General features: G+C 36.9%; 1 protein-coding gene across 1 annotated transcript in view; it reads right to left on the reverse strand.

Annotated features, from left to right (window-relative positions):
• Nucleotides 1-21,484, reverse strand: part of PMS1 (PMS1 homolog 1, mismatch repair system component) — a 96,379-nt gene that overhangs the window by 67,342 nt on the left and 7,553 nt on the right. The window contains exons 3-5 of the mRNA XM_075529204.1: nt 20,631-20,782; nt 12,689-12,871; nt 1,964-2,066 (exon numbers count right to left, since the gene is read on the reverse strand). Of these exons, the coding sequence (XP_075385319.1) occupies nt 1,964-2,066; nt 12,689-12,871; nt 20,631-20,762 (418 nt within the window). The 5' untranslated portion in view covers nt 20,763-20,782. The remainder of the gene's footprint in view (nt 1-1,963; nt 2,067-12,688; nt 12,872-20,630; nt 20,783-21,484) is intronic.

Here is a 21,484-nt window from a genome sequence, read left to right on the forward strand (position 1 = left end):
AGGACTGTCATTGCACAGTTCCCATGGAGATGAATACAGAGAAGCAGAAGGACGAGTAACGCAGAGCCACTGGCTATCCAGATTAGTCTGGCTGCGACTAAGATAAAAATAAGTACATTTAAGTTTTATAAGGTGACTAGATTACTTCAAAGTACGCTACTGGATAGCACTCCTAATGGTCTCCTAATTTGAACTCCTAAGAAGTGGGGGCATAACATTGCTGGAGAGGAGCCTCATTAAAAAATGTTTTTATGTTACCCTTCACTGTAATAAAATAATCACAGTCTGTTTTTCAATTAGAATATATAAAATATTACAACAATATATTAAATATTATTAAGAGGAAAAACTAATAATAAGGTAAACCAGAATTTAGCTTATTTCATTGAGAAAAAAAAGTTAATGTCTTTGTTTTTTTAGGCATTTCTATTAACTTCTTTCCCTATACGGACACAAAAACATTAACTCCTAATGGTCAAAATAAACAGTAACTAAGTTGAAGAGAATGAGAGTTGAGAGAGAATGAGAGAATTTAGTACAAAAATTAAGATACAAAAATAATATAAGTTTCAATAAACAAAAACAAGTCCTTTGAATAAAGGAAATGCAGTAACTTACATTAGAACGGAAGGGAAGAGACTACAGGAAAAATGCAGTACTTTGCTGAACTATGATGACAACCATATTAGACACAGCTGAAATAGTTAAAAAACACACCCACATAGACAAAAACAAAACAAGGCCCCTTTCAGACCTTAAAATGCTTTTGAAAATGGCTGTAGTGATCATACCTTTAATATTCACTTCCACAACTCCAACTCGCTGAAATCGAGTCAATTCTGGCTAATAGCAATGCAAAGGACCAAGTAGAATTGCCCTTATGGGTTTCTGACAATGTAACTCTTTATGGGAATAGAAAGTCTCCTTTTTCCAGAACAGCTAGTGGTTTTGAATAACTGACCTGTGTCTATCAGCCCAACATACAACCAGTACGTCACCGAACAACCCCCAAGCCCTCCATCATTGAATGGATGCTGACTCATAAAACTGCCCTTATGAGTTTTTGAGATTTTACCTCTTTACATGAATAGAAAGCCCCATCTTTCTCCCTGGTGGTTTCAAACTGCTCACCATGTGGTTAGCAGCCCAACTTGTAACCACTATGTCAGTACACCACAAGGGCTCCTTAAATATTTGCTTAATCATTACTAACATTTACCAGTATGAAAAAAAATTATAGGAATTATGTAAAACTTAAGTCTAAAGAGATTTTAATTTTAAGATTTAATTTTTTAATAATTATTTGAAGAACTTAAAAATACAGGATCCCAATAAGCGTTCCAAGTGTATAAAAGCCTGGGGCTAAATGACAAGTAGAGATCATAATCAAGATATTTAATTTACTTGCCACAAAATAATACATAAAGGGAAAAAGTGTTAACAGTGCTAGATGAAACATTAACAATGAGCTGATAATTTAAAACTGTGTGATGGATACACTATTCGATCAGTGCAAATAAAGTTTTCCACTTATAAATGAATGCATTTTACTTATTTAGTCATAATATTTTCATGGTATGTTTTATTCCATGACTACCTAGTCAGTATTGATTCAGATATTCTAATGAAATATTATCTATCATAGACAAAGATGATGTTATTGTTACTTGCCTCTGAGTCCATTTCAACTCATATTGACCATATGTGTGCAATGTAGATCACAGGCTCAGAAGTAGGTCACTAGGCCTGTCCCCCAGGGTGCCTCTGGATGGTTCTGAACCTCAATCTTTTGGCTAGTAGTCAAGCTCTTGAAATGTCTATGGAACCCAAGTGGCCAAATACAGTAAAATAAATGCTCCTGCAGGTTTTAAAGCAATAAATTTTGATTCAAAGAGTAACAATATGTTAAACAGCTAATACAGAAAAAGTTTTTTTAAAAAGCAGCTACCAATTACTTTCTTACCTTGACCAAGATGTGATGGTTTTTGAGAAATTATGTGGCCACTGCTATCTAAAACATACTGGGTGCTAAAATTATCAGCAGCTGTTCTTGTTGTAATTAAAACCTGAGGGGAGGAAAAAAACTCTAATAAAATTATGATTATACTTTTAGATATGAAATGGGGTCACTATCACATCTATCATTTAACATATTGACTTCTGACATTGCACCTGTGGCTCCACAAAATGAATGTTTTTGCCATATGCAAAACACATCACTCTTCATTAATCCCCCAAATCTTAAATCAACTCCAAGACTTCATAGATGAATCTGTGAATATATACTACAAGCTGTATGTCTCCAAAGTGCAATGCCAGAGCAGGCTCAAGATAAACATTCCCTTCATAAACATGAGGTATTGGAGGGAAAGAAGAAAGCAGAATAAATGACACTGGATTTGAAAATAGCCATTCCTTGAAAAGATCATCCAGATGCAGGGTGTTGGTCATACCCTCTGGATTCTGGGTGGAGGCATCCTCAACCCTGGGCTGTGGCTCTGCTTCCAGAGCCCTCTGGGATGGCAACTCAGCTCCCTTGGCTTTGGATGGCTCGATTCGCCTTGTCTGTTTGAGTGGTCATCCCACCAACGAGGCCCTAGCAGGTCAACTTCCTCTACACTGTCCAATAACACGGTCACCATTTTCTTACAGAAGCCTTACCACAAGCAGTTTATACCAGAATTTCTAGCAACATTCTGCTCCTGGTACCATATATTCTCTAAGCTGACAGAAATGTTCTCTATAGCTCTCATTTCCCTCTGAGCACTCACTAGAACTGCCATGCATATCCATAATTCTACCAACAGTCTCTTCGAGGCAATCTAGGCTTTTTCTATGGGGCTGCTTAAAACTCTTGTGGCCCCTATCCATGACTCAATTCTAAAACTGCTTTCATATTCCAGGTATCATGGAAAGTATTACCCCATAACTCAGTGCCAAATTCAGTCTTAGATAGTGTGGCTATCATAGAACTCTAAGTAGGTGGCTGTAACAAACAGAAATGTCATTTCTCGGTTAAGAGGCTAGAGGTCTGAATCCAGGGTGCCAGCTCCAGGGGAAAGCTTTTTCTTTGTCAGCTGAGGAAGAAAGGTTCTTGTGATTCTGGGTTCTGCAGCTAGGCAATAGCCACTGTAACATCTTTCTTTCCCCATCTCCGCTGTTTTTGTTTGTTTATTCAATCTCTTTTATATGTAAAAAAAAAATACTTTACACTAATCCTGTTTCATTAACATAGCAAAGACAACCTATTCTCAAATGGGATTATAATCACAGGCATGGAGGTTAGTATTTATTTTGAGAAGACACAAATCAATCCATAACAGCATATTTATGAAAGGTTCTCATTCCATATAAAAATGTTTTCTAAATCTTAGTCACAGAAATAAACATTTAAGCAGATTGGTACTCTTTGAGTCTCTGTCACCCTCTGTTCTTTACCCACACATGGATCAGTAGGGGAATATAACAATAGTAAAACATATCACTCATGTTGTGAAACTTCAGTTTATCAATGCTCAAGCATCACTGTCAGAGAATACCGCAGCTGGGAGTGAGGTCGATGGCAAGGAAAGCAGAGTAACCAGGGAACAGGACAGCCGCTTCACACTTCTAATGAGCAATGACGACCCAACACTATGAGCAATCCTTCTTGGCTATCCTTCAACTCAACAGGGTTGAATGCGTGTATCTTAAATTAATATAATTTAAGAAGAAGTTATAAAGACCCACAAAGAAGCCACTGCCAGAACTCAGCTAGGTCTAATTAAATCTACAGTTGATGATCCGTCAAACTGTCTTACCATGCACTTATTACTGTAAGCCCTATGGCTAAGTGAATCAGGGAGGAATTGATTCAATTGTCATGAGTGAGCTCACAGTACTGGTAGAGTTTACTAGATTCTCTCTGCAAGTAACGTCCACATTTGGTATACTGCCTCAAAATGTTATTTCCATGATAGACTTGTTACCCAAAAGAGAGGTACCTCAAACAGATGAAAGTGTAAGCGTCTATATACACCTAGGTGACTGTTTTACAGACGTATTCCATGATTTTACACGAAGTTTCCAGATAACTATCCTTAATATTCTGTTACATCACAACTCTATTGCGTCCAACAGCAATTTCCCCTAGCAAAGTTTGTTCAAAACACAGGACAGAAATGCTGGAGATATTTCTTTCTAATTTAATTACTTCATGTTTGTCCCTTTAAAAACAATTCGGCATTCAACCAACCACTTTTCCAAAATGCCAAGGTCAACTGATTCTATTTCTATTCTCCAAAGAGCTAGCCACCTGACCTAAAGTTGGTATCACTAAGCAAAGGCAGCCCTGGAGCTCCAAGTTCTAGTACTAATTCTGTCAATGGCTTGCTTGATGGTCCTGAATAAATGATTGCACTATCACCTTTAAGGGGAGGGTGATGGTAAGATGAAGACGAGGCTAACACTTTATAAGGCTACAAGAAGCTTCTGCTTTAAACAGTTCAAAGCATTTCATGGACACTAACTTTTTGTCACTTTAAACATATTAGTAAATAGTAACTGAACATGCGTTTCAGCCTAATGAATAAACTAAATGCTAAAAGTGAAAATGAACCCTAGGGATCGTAATGTAAAAATTACATTAAAGCAAAAAAAAGGGACACAATATTGCTTCAAAATATTTCAAAAATTACAATTTTAAGGTAAATTTTTTAGATAGGCAATGCTCTGTAATTCCCTACTAAAGACAAAGACAGGTAACACGCATAAGCATGTTTCACAAATTCATGAAATACAGTGTGTTCCTCAGAGAAAGGAATTGTATCTCAAGAGTTCATTTCATCATATGACCCTGTGTCCTGGCGAGAAAACTTCTGTGGATCAGGCGCTGTGCAGCAGCTAGCATTTGAACCAGCAACTGCTCCACCATCTGGAGCGTCGCAAACACTACAACCTATTGCTGGTGCTTCTCGCCAGAGACATTGAGAAATTGTACTGAACAAATCTAGTGGCGACAAGAGAAGAAAAGAAAACTATTATTTTACAAGTAGAAACTTACAATTTATGTTAATTATCAATTATTAAAACCTGACTCTTCAGTCCAGTTGCCAAGTCTCAAGAACAATTATTACAAAACTAAAATGGCATTAAAATATTTATACTTTAGATAAGCATCGCTTTTCTGGAAATTTCAGATTAAAAATAAATAAATTAAAAACTCAGTATATATCCTAGCAATTACAGCAAATATCTGGTTGACAAAAATTAATTTATGATTATGTTAAAGTCTCTCTTTTCAAGGGAAAGGGGTGGGTGACCTATGGATAAATACTTTGGCACACAAACATGAGTCTGAAAACTAAGGTAGTTTGTCCTTACAATTCAGGTGAAATATGAAAATATGGATGGTTTCTTAAATAGACATAGCATATTTTTCTCCATATGGGTGAGTAAGCCTGCCCAGGCACAGCAGCAACACAGAGACATTTGTCTGACATTTTCTTCACCAGAGCTCTATTACTTGTGAGCATTTAGGATAACTGCTTCAAAAGTCCCTGTGCTTACTCGGAAATAAGTATGGCTGTCGTGGCTCTAAAGGACCTTTACAGTAGAACAAAATCCAGGCTTGGCTCAAAACCACGAGAATGATACTATCAACTCTCCCCTTAACTTTTCACAGTTCTGTAGTTCCACAAATAAGCAAGTCTTAATGGGTTCCATGTTGGGCTGCTAGTCCCAAGGTCAGCAGTTCAAAACCACCAGCCATTCCAAGGGAGAAAGGAGGCTTTCAACTCCCTTACAAAGTTACAGTCTTAAAAACTCACAGGGACAGTACCAGTCTGCCCTGTAGCATTGAGATGGATCAGAACTGACTCAATGGCAGTGAGTTTGGTTTTGGTTTTAACTTACATCTTCAAAACAGAATAGCTCAATTTCTCATTTGATATCACTGCATATTCACATTCAAGTCCCAAGTTGAAAAAAATTCATATATGCGGCATATGACAATATTTAAGATGCTTTAAGACATAATTATTTCCCTTGATCATCAAATCATTATTCTCACTTTAGATGGAAAAGAAAATCTCAGAAAGATTAACATGTTTTAAACATTTGTCCAAGTCTCTTATTTACAAATTCTTGGGATTTAAAATTTGACTTCTTACTTCTAGTTCAGACCTTGTTCTGATTTTTTGTTTTTGCTGGAATTTTCAAATGGGTTTTATTTACCTGGATTTTCTTTCTTTTCTTTTCTTTAAAAAAAAAATCATTTTCCTTGTTCTGATTTTAAGGAAACAAAAACTGTACTGTATTCCTCCTAAAATGGAGTGATCATTTTGCCTACACTTAAAACCCAGTTCAAAAAGTTTAAATTACTTCTTTGTCAGGAAAATAATTGTTTTTAGTGTAAGATACATAAAATAGCAGCAGTTCTTCTAACTTTTCAGTTATTTCTAATCTTAGAACTAAAAGTCCAAAGGAGGAAACATTCTATGTACATCTAGAGAATACGCTATTGGTATATGAAAAGAGTCACTGCTTCTATAGCCTATCATGAATGCAAGGCTGTCAGTAACTGAGACAAATTAACTGATACGTTGTATTACACTATGTGAATCGAATTATATGTATAAGTAATCTTCAATAAATTTTATGAACAAGTCAAAAAAGGATTTCCACAATCTCCAGTATATTCTAGTCAAATACTTAGTAAATTTAACTTTCAGGAAAGACAAGTACAACAACATTATTTCTCTACAAGTAACATAATGAGTTTCAGTCAATTTGTGCAATTGGTATCCTTGCATTTATTGATGACTATGGAAGGAGTCATTTTATTTTTAATACCAATAGTTTATGATGTAGATGTAAAAAGAATGATTCCTTCATTTGGACTGTCTAATTCTAAGATTAGAAGTATTTTTCTGAATTAAAAAACTAGAAAAATGCTTATTATGTTAAAATATATAAATAATACAGAACTAGACAGGTTTTAAATGTCTCCAATTTTGCTGCAAGTCCATGAATTTGTTCTTATAACTGAAATGAACATTTTTGAAGTAATCTAACAAAAACCAATTTCAACAAGTAGTTCTGGATGATGGTTGGATTAACTGTGACAAACTGCATTCCCAAAACATGTTATCATCTGCTAAGTCTGAGATGGTTTACACCTACATAATTTTAAAATTATACAGCTAGTTTGGTAGCTAAATAACCAAATCACTAATTTTTATTCTATAATCTCCATTCAAGAATTTTAAAAAATAAATCAGTAATTAAAATATAATACACAACTTCTATGCATGAAACCTCACCCTTTAGTGTGATTAGGAATATTCAGTTAAGTTTAAGAAGTGAGTTTTATGACTTAAGTTTTCCTAAATAGTATATGTATTTTTAAATGCAAGTGAACTTTACACTGATTTCTGTATTTTTCAAACACTGTTCAAAGTGCACCCACATAAAAGTTTCAACCTACTCCTGATAACCTATTTATTGGGGTTACCACTGCAGGTGAAGGTGTATGTGTCATGTTAATATGAAGGCATTTTAAAACTCATAGATACCTAACTCTGCTAGCCAGGAGGCAGCATGGCCTACTGTGAAGCACAAAATTGGAACATAACTCTCGGCTTCGCCCCAGACATACTATGCATCCCTGAATAGGTAATCATGTTCATACTGCATTCATCTCAGTGTGCATGGTTCATCTGAAATAAACTACCTGCAGAATAGACATGGGAGGTTTGTTTACTGATTATGAAGCTATGTTCCATAGTTGTGTAAGAAGCCCTGGCATTTGGCTTTATAGGACTTCAGTGTCCTCATCAGTAACATGAATGAGGAGACTGAACTTAGAAGGCCCGAGTTGTAGGTTGGCTTTTCCAGGAAGTAGACTCGGAAAGATCAGGGAATAGGAACTGTACTGGGGGGCTGCTTGGGATGATCGCTTGCGGGCAGTGAAGGAAGCAGGGCAGAGAGTAGTAGTGCCGTGCAACCATCCAACAAAAGCCTCGGGTGACTTGAAGAGGCACTCGGGAGCTGAGACTATCCTACAAACAAGTTACTAGAGGCACACTACCACCAGCATAGGGGCACGCTCTGGGGAGTCACTCTTCCTTCAGCTGAGCTGACGTCATGTTGTTCCGAGAGAGACTCACCTAAGTTGGAGCAAGGGGTACTTCAGCCTGAAGCAGGTTGTCTGGGCAGTGTACCAATATTCACTCCGGAGTAACAGTGTTTGTTCCATTTCTATGGTATTTCCCTTAGTTTTAAGGCACAATTAAACCCAAACCATCATGAAAATGCCTTTTTGATAAAATTAACATATCGTAAATTTCCATTTACAACAAGTTCAAGAACAAGTAGAATTAATCTCAATTGTTACAGGTCAAAAGAAGGGTTACCTTTCAGGGATATTAAGGAGCCTTGGTGGTATAATGGTTATGTTGGGCTGCTAACCTCGTGGTCACCACCAGTTGCTCTGTAGGGGAAAGATGAGGCTTTCTACCCCTGTAAAGAGTTAGTCTCGGGAACCCACAGGGGGAGTTCTACCCTGCCCTTAAGGTCGCTATGATGCAAATTTGACTCAAGGGAAGTGAGTTTGAAGTTTGGTTTTTCGGGGATATTATCTGAGAAGGAACATGAGAGAGCATTCTAGGGTGTTGATAACATTCTTTATCTTGGTGTGGAATATGCACACATATGTAAAAATCAAGTGTGCTGCATGTGTGTATATGTCCAAGGGGGCTTCAAAAATTAAGGGTCAAATTTCACTACCCCTTAATTCCATTTTTCTACACACCTTTTATACTCTATAGGTACATATACCTGTATGGTTTTCCTCAAATATATACACCAAACAGGAAAATCCATAAAATGCTCTACTAATAATGTCCAAGAGAAGCTCTACACATTGCAATATACAATTTTTTTTTAAGTTTTAAAATTAGGACTTCCAAAACTGCCATCTGGGATCGGAACTGCAGTGAAAATTTGGATAAATCATCAGGCTAAAGTACATCATTTTGAAAGACCAATATAGTGCTGCCATCTAGCAGACAAAACTGAAAATAATCAGTGTGACTTGTGAAAAGTTAGATACATCTTAGAGAAAATAGAGAAATCCAAAAATCTATCTTCACTAACAATACCTGGCCACCACAAAGCTTCAAGGTTATCAAGTATGTTTGGACAATAATTAAATTTTTAAATAATTTTGAAAATTTTAAAATTTTTAAATGTTCTCAAAGAAACAACATTCTTAGACACTGAGAGTTTGAATAATAGTACTAGTACCCTGTTTCCCAAAAAATAAGACAGTGTCATATTAATTGTTGCTCCCAAAGATGTGCTAGGTCTTATTTTCAGGGGATATCTTATTTTTCCATGAATATGGTACACATTTATTGTTTTATTAAAAGAGACCTTGCACTTCCTGTCTGCTCCGGCTGTGCTGTGGCCAACAGTGAGCTGTGAAATGGTACCCGCCACTATGGTCCAGAGCCCAGAGTTATGGTAGCTTCAGGGGCCTTATTTTCAAGGGGCATGCCTTATATTTCAGCGAGAGGCAAAACTGTAAGGTCTTATTTTCAGGGGATGTCTTACTTTTGGGGAAACAGGGTAGTGGGAGCTTCAGAAGTTACTGATGTAAACCTCATTTTAAAAACAAACTTCTTCTAAAAGATCCTAGAGCTGATGGTCCTATATAGAGTTAACAAAGAAAAAGATGTGCTATGTTCGGCCGGTCTTCTTCAATTTTGAGAGTCAATGAACTTTAAGTAAAGCAAGTGCTGAGAAGAAGCAGATGTGCTGGCTTTTGGATAGAGGTTTTAAAACAGAGTATACTTGAGAAATGACAAGTCCTTTCCTTGTGTAGTGATGTCTAAACATCTGGATTCTAACCAGGAGGGACCCTAGTCCTCTGTGTGCCAGCATTAAGTAATAACCTGCTCTTGCTTGCTCATGCAATTCCCACCTTCCACCTCTCCATGTGGACCACCAAGCGGGCTTCAGGTGAGCATGCTACCAGGAAATGTATCTGACTCCATTATTTTAATCTCTTCTGTCTCTCATGCTATGACTTAACTATAATCTTTACTTATCACTGTACAATTGCGCCTACCGGACCTGTGATAATTTGTTAGGGGCTGGTTTCCCTGACACTGCGCCATCTTTACACACTATGTTTGATTCAATTGTTGCAGCCACTGTGTCAGTCTCTTCCCTTCACTTCAGCAAGTGTTATGTCCTTTCCCAGATATAACATATCCTGAAAACATGTCAAGTACATGAGATGAAGTCTTGCTACCTTTGCCTCTAAGGAGCATTCTGACTGTACTTCTTCTGAGACAGATTTGTTTATTGTTTTGACCATCCATAGTATTTTTAATATTCTTCACTAACACCACAATTCAAATGCATTGACTTTTTTTGGTCTACCTTAATCTATGTTCAACTTTCACATGCATATGAGATGATCAAAAATACAATGGCTAGGGGTCAGGCATACCTTAGTCAAATTAACATCCTTGCTTTTCAACACTTTTAAGAGATTTTGTGCAGCAGATTTACATAACCCAATGCATTGTTTGATTTCTTGACTTCTGAAACCAAAAGCATTGATTGTGGATCTAAACAAGAGGAAATCTTTGACAACGTCAATCTTTATTTTTATTACCTTACTGCTTCAAGATGTGAGGATTTGGGTCATCTTTACATTGAATTGTAATCCATACTGAAGACTGCAATCCTTGATCTTCATCAACAGGTGCTTCAAGTCCTCCTTACTTCAGCAAGTTAGTGTTACATCACACAGCAAGCGTCTCTATGTATCACCGGTTGTTGACAAGCCTTCCACCAATCCGAATACCAGTCTCCTTCATATAACCCAGCTTTTCTGCTGGTTTGCTCAGCATACAGGTTGAATAAGTGTGGTCAGAGGATACAACCCTGACACACACACCTTTCCAGATTTTCAGCCATGCAGTATTCCCTTGTTCTATTCCCACAACTGCCTCCTGATCCATGAACAGGTTCCTCATGAGCACAATGAAATGCCCATCAGCGGAAGAACAGATAAATAAACTTGGGGACATACACACAATGTAATGTGACACAAAGTTTAAGAGTAACCATGAATCTGCAAAAGACCTTATAACATGGATGATTTTGGAGGGCATTATGCTGAGTGAAATTAATCACAAAAGGATAATCATAAAACCACTATAAAAAGTCAAAAACAGGCTTTCACACCAAAAGATAATTCTTCGATGGTTACCCAGGGTTGAAGGGAAGGGAAAAAGGGAACGCGACAGGCAAGAGTAGGGAGTGTTAAATTGAATGAAGGGAAAGGCAAAATACAATAAGGATGTTGGGGGAAATGACAGCGGCAGGGGAAGATAACGGGTGGTTTGCAAGATTTTAAGTAACAGAGGCAATTACTGTTATATGCAGAAACCAGCACTAGTGGAATCTAAGAGTAGATGCTTAGATTGACGCTGAACAGGTGTGGAAAGAAGAGTATATTTGTGAGTAGTTTTTACAGAGGAAATTTATATCTGTGTATCTACCTTTGCTGCAAATATATGCATGGAGGTGGTAGTGCATACAGGGGAAAGTTATGTAAACTTTATAGACACAACCAAACATCTTGAGGCTATGAGTCCCTGAGCTTGGGGGCTCAGGACCACAGTCTTCAGGGCACTAAGGTTAGTTGACATAATATTTTCTATATCCTACTTTGGAGCACTGACAGAGAACTTAAAAGCTCAAGAACTGTCATCTAAAGTGCAAACATTGGTCTCTTCCCACCCAAAACACACACAAGAGGGCTTCCAAAAAATTGTGGAAAAATTCCCTGTTCCCATTTCATTTTTTGATAAACTTTTTGAAGACCCCTCATATTCTATTTATGTATTATATATTGTTCTCACATAAAAGCTGCATATTAAATCAGATAAAACAGAATTTAATAAAAAGTGTAGTTTTCATGCATCTTGTCACTGCAGCGACAGCTCCACACATTTCCTTGTCTCTTTGTACAATAGTCCTTATCCTGACATGGCCAGCAATAGTAGCTACAGAGCTCAATGTAATACATATGAAGCAATTCCACTTTCCATGTAATACCATGGCTTCTCGGCTTCCTGGGAGCACTTCTGGCCCCCCAGTAGCATTTTGTATGGATGCTAGGGTGTTATTCAAGGTCTGCAATATTGCACTAAACTCGAGAGAAAATATATGAGAATGTCGAGATGTAACTTTTTACAATGATATGCTATTTGCTACAGAAACAAGCTGCTCACATGGAGGTAATTAGCATCACCCAGAGATATTTTTTTGTTTATAAACCCACAGATAAGTAAGCCCACACAGTTTAAATTCATGTTGTTCAGGGGACAAGACATCCCAATAAAAGGGTTTCATAATCTAACAGGGACAGTTAAACGTAGCTACTACAAACCACCAGCAAGACTCGCGATGCACTTTAGTGCTGTAAATGCTGAGGAGTGCTATAATAAGAAGGGACCAATTTAAATCTAACCTTTTCTCCAAACCATCGAACCATTAAACAATGTTTTTCTTCCAACAAATACTACCAAAGCAAAACCAAGTTTGCCATATTCTGGGTTTCCTTCCTCTTAATTCTAAAGATCTCTGTTTATAAAATTACTAGAATAATTAATAAAAATGATCTTACCTCAGCTACACAACAAATTGATCCCAAGGCTTCTCCACGAAAGCCATAAGTTGTCAAACTTTCCAGATCTTCATGAGTGCTTATTTTCGACGTGTAGTACTTGACCGCCATTACAGGTGCATCAACAGCCTTGATACCCTCGCCATTGTCTCGCACCTCAACCTTATCAAATCCATAATTCTCCTAAAAAAGTTACTACTTTTAATATATAAAACATTACACAATTTACTACCACATAAAGAAACACAAGTGAAACAAGTCTGTGATTTACTTTCATTCTCATAGAAGCTTAATTTTAGGGAAGAGTTAAAAGTTTTATAGCTTTATTAGTTCCTAATTATGTATAAATTGTTTTAATGTATAAATTGTTTTGTATATAATGTATAAATTGTTTTCTTAGATATAATGTATAAATTGTTTTCTTAGAACTCAGATCCAACTATAAAATAAAGGAGTCAGTATAATGTTAATTAGATTTTTAAAAATGTTTTATTAGGGGCTCACACAACTCTTATCACAATCCATAAATACATAATTGTGTAAAGCACATTTGTACATTCTTTGCCCCAATCAGTTTCAAAGCATTTGCTCTCCACTTAAGCCCTTTGCATCAGGTCCTCTTTTTTTTCCCCTCCCTCCCCGCTCTCTCCTCCCTCAGGAGCCCTTTAATTAGATTTCTTTGGATCATTTTGGTATTAAGCATATTTTATATTTACATACTTAATTTTTAAAATTACCTGTGAATGGCAAATACCTTCTCTATATATTGTCCCCAAACAAATCAAATCACCAGACATAAACAAAAAACACCTTGCTCTACCACCAAGAATCTAGCAATTACTCTTATTTTTAATGCTTTTTTCTCCAACTACTGACTGCTTTCAAAAGAAACTTTAATGTGATTTTTTGACAATTCTCTAAAATTATGTCAACGAAAAGTTCCCAAACAGAAAGCTGCTAAGAAAATATACCTAACTTGACAATTTCAGGGAATTTTAAATGTAAAAATCAAAAAAAAATATCTCAATCATAGGTTAGTTTTAGTATTCTAATAAAAAATGCATACACAAGATCAAAATCGTCTTTAGTCTATTCCAACTATGGCATCCTGGCAGGGAAGGACTGTGCTTCCACAGTGCTTCAATGGCCGCTCATCAGGTCTGTCTTCTCAGGAGGAGCTGGGGGGGGAGGGGCATAGTTGGTTCTGCATCAAGCAAGGTCGGCAGTTTCACTCTACCAGCTGCTCCAAGGAAGAAAGATGAGGCTGGCTGCTCCCATAAAGATTTACTGCCTCAGAAATCACAGGGACCAGTTCTACTCTACCCTACAGTCCCTATGAGTCGTGAAGCACTCCATGGAGTGAGGAATCTGTGAGGGCATTCAAATCTCCAACTTAGAGGTTAGCAAAGGACCACATTAATTTTCTATCACCCAGGGATCCTTACATGATTTGTTAGCCAGTGTTTCGCATAATCTTAGTTCCACAAAGTTTTGTGTGTATAGTTACAAACCAAACCTATAAAGGAGGTGGGGGGAGAGAATTCTATTATCATGACTCTGCTATTTAAAAGACTACATCTTATAAAATTGCTAAAATTACACAATATTACATGTGGGACATTTTAGATATACAAGGAGGACAAGGTAGGAAATACTCAATCTAAAAGTAAATTGACATCCTGGAAATAACTGGTCTGCTTCATTTTATAGGGAAATAATTAACTACAGAATTACAAATATCCTAACATAAATAAGACATACGAAAAAAATGAAATAAGAACATAAAGATGTTGCAATACTTAAAATCATCAAATTTTTTAATTATGAAAACATTCACAAGCAGGACAGCTATTGCAAACTATAACAAGTTTCATTATGTAGAGTAATACAATTAGAACATTTATTTTCAAAATTTATAAAGCCAGACTGATACACATGTCTGAAGGCTAAAGTATATAGCCATGTAAAAATGTTTAATTACTTTTGTAGACCTTCTATTGCCTTTGTGCTATTTTTATAAAATGTTATTTTTATTCCAGAGACCTTAAAGGAAAAGATATATTTGCCTAAAATTCCTATGTGAAATCTGTAAGAAAATTAATTTTAAAATGAGTTAATTATCTAATGCAATTAACTGTTATCTATTATATTCCAATCAGATTTAACCAACTATATGAAGTCTAGAAAAAAATTTGCTAATCAGAATAAATTTATTTATTAATAAGTAAACATATTTGTTCAATAAACTTAAACAGTAAATTTTATAAAGCTCATATTTTATTTTATTTTTAATCATTTTATTAGGGGCTCATACAACTCTTATCATAATCCATACATACATCAATTGTATAAAGCACATCTGTACATTCATTGCCCTCATCGTTCTCAAAACATTTGCTCTCCAGTTAAGCCCCTGACATCAGGTTCTCATTGTTTCACCTCCCTCCCCGCTCCCCCCTTCCTCATAAACCCTTGATGATTTATAAATTATTATTTTGTCATATCTTGGACTGTCCGACATCTCCCTTTACCTACTCTTATGTTGTCCATCCCCCAGGGAGGAGGTCACATGTAGATCCTTGTAATCGGTTCCCCCTTTTCAACCCACCCTCCTTCTACCCTCCCAGTATCGCCACTCACACCACTGGTCCTGAAGGGATCATCCACCCTGGATTCCCTGTTTCTGGTTCCTATCTGTACCAGTGTACATCCTCTGGTCTAGCCAGACTTGCAAGGTAGAAATGGGATCATGATATTGGGGAGGGAGGAAGCATTTAGGAACTAGAGGAATGTCGCATTTTTCATCGTTGCTACATCACACCCTGGCCGGCTCGTCTCCTCCCCGAGACCTCTCGGCAAGGGGATCTCCAGTGGCCTACAAATAGGCTTTGGGTCTCCACTCCACACGCCTCCCTCCTTCATTATGTTAAATTTTGTTCTGATGATGCCTGACCCCTTCAACACCTTGTGATTGCACAGGCTGGTGTGCTTCTTCCATGTGGACTTTGTTGCTTCTGAGCTATATGGCCACTTGTTTACCTTCAAGCCTTTAAGATCCCAGACACTATATCTTCTGATAGTCAGGCACCATCAGCTTTCTTCGCCACATTTGCTTATGCACCCATTTGTCTTCAGCGATCGTATCATGGAGGTGAGCACATAATGATGATTTTTTGTAAAGCTCATAATATTTTAATTAAAAGCAATACAGGTTTGATGTACTATGTTGTTGTTAGGTGCCATCAAGTAGGTTGACTCAGAGCTATCTTATGCACAACAGAATGAAACACTGCTCTATCCTGTGCCCTCCCCACAATTGTTCCCATACTTGAGTTCATTATTGCAGCCAGTGTCATATCCTTGAGGACCTTCCTCTCCTCCGTTACCCCACTACATTACCAAGCATGGTGTCTTCCTCCAAGAAGTGGTCTCGCCTGACAACACATCCAAATTAAGACGAAGCCTTGCCATCCTTGCCACCAAGGCGCACTTGACTGTACTTCTTCCAACACAAATCAGACAGTCCTCTTAGCAGTCCATGCTACTTTCAATATTCTTCTCCCACACAATTCAAATGCATGAATTCTTCAGTCTTCCTTATTCAACTTTCACATACACGAGACAATGGACAATAGCGTGTGTCACATGTATCTAAGTCTTCAGTTACATCCTTGCTTTTCAATACTCTAAAGAGGTCGTGAGCAGCAGGTTTACCTAATGTAATGAGTACTTTGGTTTCTTGACTGCTGCTTCCAGGAGTATTGATTGGGGATAGAAGCATGATACCTTTACAACTTCAATCTTTTCTCCACTGATCATGTTACCTACTGGTCCCACTTGTGAGGATTCTGGTCTTCTTTCCATTGAGTCATAATCCATAATGAAAGCTGAAATCCTTGATGTTCATCAGCAAGGGGCACAAGTCGTCCTCACTTTCAGCAGTTGTGTTATCTGAATATTGCAGGTTGTTAATAAGCTTTCCTCTAATCCTGATGCAGCTTTTTTCTTCAAATAATCTAACTTCTCTAATTCTGATTTGCTCTGCATACAGATTGAAAAAGTATGGTGAGATAATACAACCCTGATGCACACCTTTCCTGATTTTAAACCATGCAGTATTCCCTTGTTCTGTTCACACAGCTGTCTCTTAATCCCTATACAAGTTTCACTTGGATACAACAGTGTTCTGGAATTACCATTCTTCTCAAGGCTATCCGTAGTTTTTGATCCACACAGTCAAATGCCTTGGCATAATCAAAAAAACACAAGTAAACATCGTTCTAGTATTCTCTGCTTTCAACCAAGATTCATCTGACATCAGTAATGATAGTCCTCGTTCCATGTCCTCTTGTGAATCCTACCTGAATCTCTGGCAGTTCCCCGTCAATGTATTACTGGATTGTTGGATGGTCTTTAACAAAATTTTACTTGCATATAACAGGGTCATCTTTCTTTGAAATGGACAAAAATATGGATCTCTTCCAGTCTGTTGGCCAAGTACTGGTTGTTGTCTTCCAAATTTCCTGACAAAGCCCAAGCTTGTCGAAAGATTTCATCAGCTTGTCGAAACATTTCAATTGATATTTCATCAATTCCTTGAGCATTGTTTTTGCCAATACTTTCAGTGCAGCCTGAACTTCTTTCTTCGGTGCTTTGGACCTTGCTAATATGCTCCCTCCTGCAATGGTGAGACGTTGACCAGTTCTCTTTGGTACAGTGACTATGTACTCTTTCCATCTTCTTTTGAAGCTTCCTGCATTATTAAATATTTTGCCCATAGAACCTTTTAACATTGAAACTCAAGGCTTGAATTGGTTTTTTGAGTTCTTTCAGTTTAGGACATGCTAAGTGTGTTCTGCTTGTTTGGGTTTCTAACTCTTAAGTCCTTGCACATTGCTTATATTAATTGTCTTCTCAAGCATTCTTTGAAATTTTCTGTTTAGCTCTTTGATTACATCATTTCTTCCATTTTCCTTAGCTACTTTATGATTAAGAGCTAGTTAGAGAGTCTCTTCTGGCATCCAATTTGATCTTTTTTTTTCTTACCTCTCTTATTTATCTTTTGCTTTGTTTCTGTATGGTGTTCTTGATGTCATCCCTCAACTCTTCAGGTCCTCTGTCATTAGTGTTTAATGCAAACCTGTCCTTGAGATGATCCTGAAACTTAGGTGGGATAGAATCAAGGTCGTATTTTGGCTCAAGTGGACTTGTTTTCAGCTTCAATCTGAAATTACATTTGAGCAATTGGTGGTCTGTTCTACACTTAGCCTCTGGCCTGGTTTTAGCTGCTAATATTAAGCTTCTCCAACATCTCTTCTCACAGATGTAGTCAATTTAATTTCAGCGTATTCCATCTGGAGAAATCTATGGGTATAGTTGCCTTTTGTGTTGTTGAAAAAAAGGGATTTGCAGGGGAGCGGGGAGGGAGGGGAAAAAAGAGGACCTGATGCAAAGGGCTTAAGTGGAGAGCAAATGCTTTGAAAATGATTAGGGCAAAGAATGTACAGATGTGCTTTATACAATTGATATATGTATATGTATGGATTGTGATAAGAGTTGTATGAGTCCCTAACAAAATGTTGGAAAAGAAAAAAAACCCAAAAAGAAAAGAATGATGGCAACACATACAAATATGCTTGATACAATTGATTCTTATAAGACTGGTAAGAGCCCCCAATAAAATGATATTTTAATTAAAAAAGAAAAAAGGGATTTGCTATGAACAAATCATTGGTCTTGCAAAATTCTATCATGTGATCTTCAGCTCTGTTTCTATCACCAAGACCATATTTCACAACTATTTATTCTTCCTTTTTCAACTTTTATATTCCAATTGCCTATAATTATCTATATTAATTGCATTTTTGATCAAATTCAGACTAAAAGACATTGGTAGAATTATTCAGTTTTATTCATCACTAGCTTTTGTGGATGGTGCATAAATCTGAATAGTCATATTGATTGGATTTCCTTGAAGTCAGATAGGTATTGACCTATCACAGACAGCATTGTACTTCAAGATAGATCTTGAAATGTCCTTTTTGACAATGAATGCAATTCCTCTTGATTGTGTTATTCCCAGCAAAATAAATCATGACTTTCTGATTCAAAATGGCCAATATTAGTCCATTTCAGCTCATTAATGCCTAGGATATAGATATTGATGTTTTCCACTTCATCTTTTACAGTTTCAATTCTCCTATATTTATACTTGGTACATTCAGGTTCTGACTGTTGCAGTTTGAGTCATGATAGAGTATAGAATAGCAGTTCTCAAAGTGAGCTCCCTGACTAATATCAGTCTCAAATAAGATCCATTAAAAATGCAAATTCTTGGGCCCCATTCAGGATCTAAAATTATAGGGATGAGGTCTGGAAAATCTGTTTCAATAATTCCCAGTATAATTCTATGCAACTCTGTGTGAAGTCTTAGAATAGAGAGAAGATTGAGAATGGGTTTAAAAATAAAAAACACCTGGGTTCTGATCTCATCTCTACTACTTCCTTAATTGTATGTCCTTGGACAAGTTTTCAAAAACTTAATTATCTGTAAAATGGGTATGTTGTTGTTTGCTATCTAGTCAGTACTACTCACAGCAACCCTACAGAACACAGTAAAACTGCCCCCACGTGGTTCCCAAGGGCTGTCCCTCTACAAAAGCAAACTGCTGCATCTTTCTCCTAGACAGTGGCTGGTGCAAGGCTGATGAATTTGAATTGTCAGCCTTTTGGTTAGCAGTCAACTCACCAAGGCACCTAAAATGGCAATATCAAAGCGAGCTCACAGAGTTTTTTAAGAAGTGATACAAAATAAATAGAATCTGAAAAATGACAGATATTAAGAAAAAAATCAGGTCCTTTTCATAGTAAGATATTCTTATCAACAATAAATCTATTGCCATAAAAACATGAATGTCAGATAAACGGAAGATGCTTTTTTTTAATTATGTATTTTGCATTTCATTCAAATAAGAAAAATGATATATTTTCCTGAATGTGCCCAGTAGTCTAGTACTGGCAAGGTTATGGAGCAACTTACGACCATGAGTCAATTTAAAGTGAAGGAGAAAGACTTAAAAACGAACTGCAAAAATCACAAGCATCGTACACCTGGTGCCATCAGTTGAGTCCAACTGACTGCGACCATGCCTATCAGAGTCGCACCGCACTCCAGTGGTCAATGGCTGATTTTTGATAAGCAGGTCACCAGGCTACGAGCATTATAAGTCATTATTAACTCAAATGATTTAATATGCAGCACTGAAATTTTAAAATGCCAACAAAATGTTTTGAAATAAGGTGACATGGAAAGACTAAAATGAAAGGACTATATACTAAAACAGGTAAATATAAATAACCAAGGTTGAACATTAATAAAAAATAAAGACAAATCAAAGTGGTGATTTATATGATGGAAATCTAATAAATGTTTTCTTTCATAATCCCTTTAATATTAATATAATGCAAATGGATGCCAATATTTATTTTGAAGAATGTACTATTAAACATGACAAATGTCTTAAGAATAATTTAAACCCATTGTTGTCAGTAATAGGGTTGCTATGAGGGGGAACCAACGGGATGGTAGTGAATTTGGATTGAGTTCTGGTTATATGGTTGAAGGATCCCTGGTGGCTTGTTGGGTTAAGCACTGAGCTGCTAACTGCAAAGTCACAGGCTCAAACTCAATAGCTACCCTGTGAGAGAAAGACGAAGTTGTTTGCTCTCGCAATCTTTATATTATGGAAGCAGATTGCCAAAAGCTACTAGAAGGTTTGAACCGCCAACGTCTTGGTTAGTTGCCTAGTGCTTTAACCACTGTGTAATACGTATATAAAAAGGGAGTAGAAATATAATGGTTTTAAGAAGAAAACATCTAACTTCTTCTCAGTCTTCTTTTTGTTTAGTCACTTTGCATTTAGTCATTCTCAAGGAAACTCACCAGTTTCACATCTATGCTCGTGGCACCAGCATCCAAGGAGTTCTCAATGAGCTCTTTCACCACACTAACCACTGACGTGACTGTCTGAGAACTTGAAAGGAGCCGGACTGTAGCTGCAGGCAATTGTTTCATTCTAGCTGTTAGCGGAGTAACTAAAAAATAAAAATGTAAGTTATAAAATGTGTTGAACATTCCTGTCTAAACAATAATATTAGTAACACTTGCAAATACCTCTGAAAAAGGTGCCACTCTTGTCTCCATATCGCACATGGGAAAAATGAAGCAGAAAGAAGTTAAGAAGCCTGTGCGGTGTCATCTGGTTAGCTGGTGGAAGAGCTAATTCTTAATTATAGACTGTCATGCAATAGTTCCTGAGTTGAAAATCAAATTATTTCTTATTCATAATAAGACACAGGTCTAAATATCAGGCTCAAAAAATCCAAATTAAAAGAGAAGTGAGAAATCTACTATTTTTCCTAATAACTATGAGGGCCATTGTGTCACTTCAACTGCTGGCATTGCTCCTAAACCTCAATCACTACCTAAACTCAACATGTAACAACTAGCTTCCCCTGCCTACAGTGTTGCTATCAGATTTAAGTCCACTCATGCACACCCATCAATTTCTATGCGGCGTTCTTTTTTTTTTTTTGTCTTGCACACCTACTTTCTCTTACTTTCCATCTTCCTCCATTTCAACAGTCCAAGCTTTCAGTATTATACAACATAATTTACTAATTAACCTCAATCTTCCTGAATCAAAGTTCTCCACTTGATATTGTTGTTAGGTGCCATCGAGTTGATTTCCATTCATAGCAACCCCCATGTACAACAGAGTGAAACACTGATCCTTA

The sequence above is a fragment of the Tenrec ecaudatus genome, chromosome 13 (genome assembly GCF_050624435.1).
Source record: "Tenrec ecaudatus isolate mTenEca1 chromosome 13, mTenEca1.hap1, whole genome shotgun sequence".
In the NCBI taxonomy this organism is placed as follows: Eukaryota; Metazoa; Chordata; class Mammalia; order Afrosoricida; family Tenrecidae; genus Tenrec; species Tenrec ecaudatus.